A 7,902-nucleotide genomic window follows, 5' to 3' on the forward strand; every position below is an offset into this window, starting at 1 on the left:
GGAACCGACTGCCCCAGGGGTGGAAACACAGCCCCACCATCTGCCACGGGCTGATCCAGGCTGCACTGGAAAAGGGTGAGGCTCCAGAACATTTGCAGTACATCGATGACATCATTGTGTGGGGGAACACGGCAGTAAAGGTATTTGAGAAAAGAAAGAAGATCATCCAAATTTTGCTGGGAGCCTGTTTTGCCATTAAAAAGAGCAAAGTCAAAGGACCTGCCTGAAAAATCCAGTTCCTGAGAGTGAAGTGGCAAGATAGACGGCGCCAGATCCCCACTGAGGTCATCAATAAGATCACTGCAATGTCTCCACCAACAAGCAAGAAAGAAACACAAGCTTTCCTAAGTGCCATAGGCTTTTGGAGAATGCATATCCCTGAGTACAGCCAGATTGTGAGCCCTCTCTACCTAGTCACCCGCAAGAAGAATGATTTCCACTGGGGCCCTGAGCAGCAGCAAGCCTTTGCCCAAATCAAGCAGGAGATCGCTCATGCAGTGGCCCTTGGCCCAGTCAGGATGGGACCAGAGGTAAAAAATGTGCTCTACTCTGCAGCCGGGAACCATGGTCTGTCCTGGAGCCTGTGGCAGAAGGTGCCTGGTGAGACCCGAGGCCGAGCCCTGGGATTCTAGAGCCGAAGTTACAAAGGATCTGAAGCCAATTACACTCCCACAGAGAAGGAAATCCTGGTTGCCTATGAAGGAGTTCAAGCTGCCTCAGAGGTGATTGGCACGGAAGCACAGCTTCTCCTGGCACCCCGACTGCCAGTGCTGGGGTAGATGCTCAAAGGAAAGGTTCTCTCTACCCACCATGCCACCGACACCACATGGAGCAAGTGGATTGCCCTCATCACACAGCGCGCCCGTATTGGCAACCCGAATCGCCCTGGGATTTTGGAGATAATTACAAACTGGCCAGAAGGTGAAGATTTTGGTCTCGCTGACGAAGAGAAGCAAAAACAAGTGACCTGGGCTGAAGAAGCCCCACCGTACAACCAACTGCCAGCAGATAAAAAATGCTACGCCCTTTTCACCGACGGTTCCTGTCGCATTGTGGGGATAAACCGGAAGTAGAAAGCAGCCGTATGGAGCCCCACACGACAGGTTGCACAAGCTACCGAAGGAGAAGGTGGATCAAGTCAAGTTGCTGAGCTCAAAGCTGTTCAGCTGGCCTTGGACATTGCTGAGAAAGAGAAATGGCCAAAGCTCTACCTTTACACTGACTCCTGGATGGTAGCCAATGCTCTGTGGGGGTGGCTGGAAAAGTGGAAAAAGGCTGATTGGCAACGTAAAGGAAAACCAATCTGGGCTGCTGATGAGTGGAAAGACATCGCCACTCGGGTCGAGAAGCTACCCGTGAAAGTCCGTCATGTGGATGCTCATGTTCCCAAGAGTCAGGCTAATGAAGAACACCACCATAACGAGCAAGTAGATCAGGCTGCACAGATAGAGGTCTCAAAGATAGACTTAGATTGGGAACACAAGAAAAAATTGTTCCTGGCTCGATGGGCCCACGATGCCTCAGGTCATCAGGGCAGAGATGCCACCTACAAGTGGGCACGAGACCGAGGGGTGGATCTAACCATGGACAGCATCTCCCAGGTTATCCATGACTGTGACACGTGCGCTGCCATCAAGCAAGCCAAGCGGGTGAAGCCCCTCTGGTATGGGGGGCGGTGGTCCAAGTACAAGTACGGAGAGGCCTGGCAGATTGACTACATCACACTGCCTCAGACCCACCAAGGCAAGCGCTACGTGCTGACCATGGTGGAAGCCACCACCGGGTGGTTGGAGACCTACCCTGTGCCTCATGCCACTGCTCGGAACACCATCTTGGGCCTGGAAAAACAAGTCCTCTGGAGGCATGGTACCCCTGAGAGAATTGAGTCAGACAACGGGACTCATTTCAAAAATAGCCTTATAAGCACCTGGGCTAAAAAACATGGCATTGAGTGGGTGTATCATATTCCCTACCATGCACCAGCAGCTGGAAAAGTCGAACGGTGCAATGGCCTGCTTAAAACCACCTTAAAGGCACTTGGTAGGGGGACTTTCAAAAACTAAAAAATCAATCTACCAAAGGCCACATGGTTAGTGAATACCCGAGGTTCCACTAACCAAGCAGGCCCTGCCCAATCCGAGCCCCTGGAAACAGCAAATAAAGATAAAGTCCCTGTGGTACACCTGAAAAGCATGTTAGGAAAATCTGTTTAAGTGAACTCTCCCTCCAGAAAAGACAATCCTGTTCGTGGGGTGGTTTTCGCTCAAAGACCAGGTTGCACTTAGTAAGTGATGCAAAAGGATGGACAGACACGATGCATACCCCAAGGAAACCTTGTTCTAGAGTAAACTATCTATAATACTGTGCCTGTAACTGCATGTATGTATATAATATAAAAGTTTTAATTTGCTGTAGCATGTTGGCATGGAAAAAATTCAGGGTGGATAATGTTGGGAGTTAAGTGTTTTTCCTATTGCTGTGTCAATTTAAAGAATTTTTCCCATTGTCATGCCAATAGAGCTGCTGGGTACACCGCGGATCTTTGCAGGCTCTGGACAAAAGGGGTAGGTGGGATCGGCTTAAAGAGGGGCTCTCATGCTTCCGGAGGGGACTTGTGTTTCCGGGGGCGGGGAGGAGGATCCTCTCGGTCTTGGAGCCACGCGGCAAAACGCAAAAGAAAGCCAGACCCTCTGCGATCACCTGCCCTGCATCTGCCCTGCTCCAGCCTCCAGTCTCTGCGGACACAGCTGAGCACCAGAACCCGAACGGGGAGCGAGGAGCTGCCCGCTCCAGCCGCTCCCCCCTGAGACCGGCGCGGCCACGGCCGCCCCTTCCCGCCTCCGCTCCCGCCGAGAGAGAGCGTGCTCACAGCTAAAGAAAGGACTGGAACTGAGTAATCTGTTCTGTTTTGTTAGTAATTTTAACAATTGCTGTTGTTTCTGCTGGTACAGTTGGATATATTAGTAAAAAAGCTGTTATTTCTACCCCCTTATCTCTGCCTCAAAGTCCTTAATTCAAACGTTTATAATATTTGGGAAAAGTGCAATTCGAGTTTCTGTTTAAAAAAAAAATTTCTGCCTTTCTTGGCAGACCCCTGTCCTTCAAACCAGAACAGTGGGTCTCATGTGCTCTCCTCTCTGCCGCTGCTGATGACACGTCCCCATCGTGGTCCATGCCCTACTGTTCTACATTTTACTGGCTGCATGCGTGCATTCAAAGTGCAGCCTTGTCCTGGACATTTCTTCTGATATGCTTATCTATGTCTGGCACATCCGTGGCATCAGCTGTTTCTCCTTCTTCTCCTTTCCTTTGTCGGAGGTGACAGTGGTGCCTAAGTGCAGAGCCCTCAGTACTCTCCAGACCTCCTGTGCATGTGAGACACGCCTCAGCGATCTCAGCTGAGCCGGTGTGTTGATGACCTCAGGAAGGCTTTGCTCATAGTCTGCAGGTCCTTCTGCTCCTACTGATTCCTCTGTGCTTGGTTCCTGGTCCTGCTCCTCCTCTGGGTATTCAAATGGTTTCTGGACCATAATCAGGGCCTTCTTAACAACCTCAGTACGGATGCAGTCATTGTAGTGCAGGAATACTGGAGTGTCAGCTCTAGGACCGTGGGTCTTGTGTGTTTGCCTGTCTGCCCCTGCTGCTGGGGGTGTCACTGCTGATGACACATTCGCTTTGTCTTTCATGCCCTGCTGTTCCACAGTCTGCTGGCTGGGTGCATGCTCCTGGACATCTCTGCCGATACACTTGGCTGTGTCTAGCACATCTGCGCCATCAGCTCTCAGCTCCTTCTTTTCTTCTGTGCTGGAGGTTCTTTTTGAGCTTAAGCGCAGAGCTCTCAGTGATCTCCAGACAAGCCTCAGCCACCTCTGTCGAGCCAGGCTGTTGATGACCATAGGTGCAGGAAGGCTTTGGGCACAGTCTAGAGGTCTTTCTGCCATTCTTGATCCCTCTGCACTTAGTTCCTGCTCCTGCTGTTCCTTTGGGTATTCGAATGGTTTCTGGACCACAAGCACAGCCTTTTTCACCACCTCTGTCCAGATGTAGTCATTGTAGTCCAGAAGTACCAAAGCATCAGCTCTGCAACTGTGGTTCTCATGTGCTTGCCTCTTTGCCCCATCTGCAGTGGGTGTCACTGCTAATGACACATCCCCATTGTGTTTCATGACCGGCTGTTCCCTAATCTGCTGGCTGGATGCATGCATCCCAAATGCAGCCTTATCCTGGACAGTTCTGGTATGTTCAACTACGTTTAGCACATAGCTGACATCAGCTATAAACTCCTTCCCCTCCTTCTCCTCCTTTCCTGCATTAGCTGTGGCAGCAGCTGCTAAGCGCAGAGCCCTCAGTATTCCCCAGACCCCAAGTGCTCTTGCAACAAGCTTCAGCCATTTCACCCGAGCTAGTGTGTGGATGACAGCAGGTGCAGAAAGGTTTTGGGCATAGTCGGCAGGTCCTTCTGCTCTTGTTGATTCCTCTGTGCTGAGTTTCTGGTCCTGCTCCTCCTCTGGATGTTGGAGCGATTTCTGGACTGTGAGCACGGCCTTCTTATCCACCTCAGTCTGGATGTAGTCATTGTGCTCCAGGAATAGCGGTACATCAGCTGTGCCACTGTGCACGGTATGTTCTGGCCTCTCTGTCCCATCTCCTGGGGCTATTACTCTCATCCCCCTACCAGTGCCTTGCTCCAGGTCTCCCTGTTCTTCACTTTGCACCTCAGATCCCTTAATCATAATTTTAGCTTTGCTCAAGAGCTCATCTCTCATATCCAGGGCTGTGTCCAGAAGAGCCAGACCAGAAGCTGTGGGGCTGTGTGGGCCATGTGCCAGGCTCACAGCCTCTGCTGCTCTGGCTCTTACTGCCAGTGGTGAATCCATGCTGTGTGCCAGGTACTCCTGCTGTTCCCACTCTCCTCTCCTGTGCATTGCACTGAAGGAGCTGGGCAAAGCCCGTGGGTCACTGTTGAAGACAGATGTCCTTCTCTCTTGAGCCAGGGCGTTGACGACTGTGGGAGAAGGAGATCTGAAGGGAGGTCCTGCAGGTGTTCGTGCTTCTGCTGCTTCCTTCCTGCACAGCTCCAGGACTGACTCTGCTTCTGCCAGCTGCTGGCCACGACCCTGTTTCACAGGGTGCTCCATGTCCAGGCCCTCAGCCCTGATGGATTGGGCTGACTCTGCCAGAACAGGCTCTTTGCTGCCTGTTGGGTCCTGCCTCTTTTGCTCTTCTTTGCCTTGCGCAGCAATTAAGGCCTTCTCTAGAACATTCAGCGCCTTCCTGCGCAACATCTGGCTCCCTTCTGCCAGGATATCCAGGAAGGTAGAAAAAGGGATGCTGTAGGTGAAGGCCTGACCTGGATCTGGGCCACCTGCTGCCTCTTCCCCTACCAGGCAGCGCTCTTCCTCAGCTGCTGGGGTGGCAGTGGCTCTGCCATCCTCTCCTTCATCCTCTTCATCTAGGGGACATTCCTTGACCTCAGATCCTTCTGGTCGGCCACTTGCTCCTCTTCTCTCATCTGTTGGGCAGCTGAGACCCTCCTTGGGAGCAGGAGAGGAGCGTTTGCTGTCCTGCAGGCCCAAGGAATTGACAAGTTGATGAACAGGAGATGACCCAATGTCATCTGTCCCTTGACCCAGCTCTGTGTCTACTGTGTCTTCCCATACCCCTTTCCAGACAGCTCTGGACCAACAGCGTCTTCACACTTCTGCTCCTTGCTCCAGGCCACTGGCTCACTGCTTGCAGCTTGGGCTCCCAGCTGTGCCAGTGGCACCTGATGGTTTATGGTGCCCTCAGCGAACCTCCTACCCGTCACCTGGGGCTGCTGTGGTGCGGTGTAGCCCATCCTCCGTGCCACGCCTGTGGTCCTGTCCCATCCAGTCTCAGCCCATCCCATTCCCTCATTGGCACTCACCTGCCCAGGTGTGTCAGTGAGAGCCCTAGAGCGCCTCAGTGAGGAACCCTGTCCTCGGCTCTGTGGCTCTCTGTTCTCCAGGCCATCCTGCTGCTGTCCTGAGCCGTGGGCCCCAAAGCTCCTGTTTGGCTCCTCTGAGGGCCTCCTCTTGAAGGACATCCTGACCTCCTTCAAAACAGGCCCGTGCCACAAAGGGCTTTGGTGGCACTCAATGTGCACCGATGCAAGCCCTGCTTGTGGCTGCTGGTGGCCTGTCCCTACATCTGCATCCCTTCTCAGGGAAGCCGATACAGACATGGGGCCTGCCTGGGCAAACTCAGCTGCTGGCAAATTCTCCATGCTGCCTGTGGTGTCTTCTGCCACCTGTCACTGTCACCCTGGAGAGCTGCTGCCTCGGGAGAGAGCTGCTGTCCTAGGGCTGGGCACCCGAGGGCTCTCTGCTCCTTAAATACCCTCACTGTCTGAGTGGGGCCACGCATCACAATGGCCTCTGGTTGTTATGGCCACAGCATCACACAGGGCCACTGTCACACAGGACCAAGTCCCAGCTTTGCCTTCCTGTTCTCTGATGCTGTCTTAGAATGACAGTGAAGAACTTAAATGGTACAGGAACAAGATGAGATGGGAGGATCAGCTTTTTTTCATTTTTGGATTTCAACTTTGCTACGCATTGCCTCAGCAAGAAGGACCCAAATAAATAACAGTCCAGAAACATCAGAAAGAGAGAAGAAGAAAGAGATGCTGGTTGTTATTTATGTGTTTGTCTGATAGACACTCCTCATCCACAAGCATTAAGTTTTAGTAAGTTTTATTTGGGAAGCAAGAAATCCTCTAGGCAGAACTTGAGGTCATGGCTATGTAACTAGAGGTCTCTTCCTCCACCTGTCTCCTGACTCTGGAGTTCACTCTTCTTTTGCCCTTTCCAGCTACTTTGAAGCTTTTATATGACTCTCCCTGACATCCGCTCAATCAAAGTCCCGCCAGAATTCAGCATCTTCTTCTGAATTACTGTAAGGGCTGTTGTAGCCTTCACTATGCACTGAGACAGAAATGACACTGACCTTTGGAGGACTTCTACAACTGAACATCGCTCACTCCTTTTTGTGGAATTCGGCAAGTAGAACTGGCTTGAGCTCCAAAGCCCCAGCTTTTGACTGGGGATGACTCTAATTAACTAGAATCCTTTTCATTCCCTTTTCAGATCTGAGGCACTTTTCTTCAACACACTAAAGAGGGCACAAACGAATCACATCATAGCACAGGGCTTTCCTCCCCACCATCTGTCCTTGAGGAATAAAAAAGAAAGCCTTGGATCAAGACATGCAAGTCTGCCAGCACACATTACAGAGACAGCTCAAGGTGTCGGCACGGATGTGGAGAGAAGAGGGACAGAAACTGAACAAAGTTTTTGCATTGCTGGTTGAACCAACCCAAATACACAGCTCCTCATCATCTAACAGAAAACTGTGTTGGCCTTAGCTGTATTTTCAGCTCTCAGTCCATGTACTAGGCTCACACAAGTGACATGCTCAAGATGTGCTCTTGAGGCTTAGGGACATCAGGATGATAAGTTTCTCTTCCCCCTTCAACACGAGGCACACACCACTAGATGGCATTCAAAGCATCAGCTATAAAGTTCACTGAAGTCGTGCTTTCTTTGACCTTGTTAATAATAAGTTAAAGGAAGCCATTATGTGCCCAGAGGATCGTGATGTTTTATTCAGTGAAATCTTAAATAATAATACTAGTGCCTCGAGGGAATCTTGAAACAGAAGTTGTCTGGCTAAAGGGCATTTCTCTCTCTGTGGTGCTATGAAAAGCAGGAGTTGCAGATGAAGTGAAATATAAAATAACCCAGATACATTCCAATGAGAAAAATAAATAATGAAAATGGGGGAAAAAAGTAGTAGTCTGTGGAGATGCAAGCTACAAAGCTACATTCAACATACATGCAGTTATATGTATTTTATCCCTATATATATGCCATTTGACAG

The 7,902-nt window shown here is 50.9% G+C and overlaps 1 protein-coding gene across 1 annotated transcript; it reads right to left on the bottom strand.

Annotated features, from left to right (window-relative positions):
* Positions 1-2,301: 2,301 nt before the first annotated feature.
* On the bottom strand, positions 2,302-6,342 carry LOC130265173 (uncharacterized). Its single transcript, XM_056514049.1, has 2 exons — positions 5,909-6,342; positions 2,302-5,564 (listed from the first exon to the last, which is right to left on the bottom strand). The coding sequence occupies exons 1-2, from the start codon at positions 6,245-6,247 to the stop codon at positions 3,258-3,260; spliced, it is 2,646 nt and encodes an 881-aa protein (XP_056370024.1). The 5' UTR covers positions 6,248-6,342; the 3' UTR covers positions 2,302-3,257.
* Between the last annotated feature and the right edge of the window lie 1,560 nt (positions 6,343-7,902).

Source organism: Oenanthe melanoleuca, chromosome Z (assembly GCF_029582105.1).
Source record: "Oenanthe melanoleuca isolate GR-GAL-2019-014 chromosome Z, OMel1.0, whole genome shotgun sequence".
In the NCBI taxonomy this organism is placed as follows: domain Eukaryota; kingdom Metazoa; phylum Chordata; class Aves; order Passeriformes; family Muscicapidae; genus Oenanthe; species Oenanthe melanoleuca.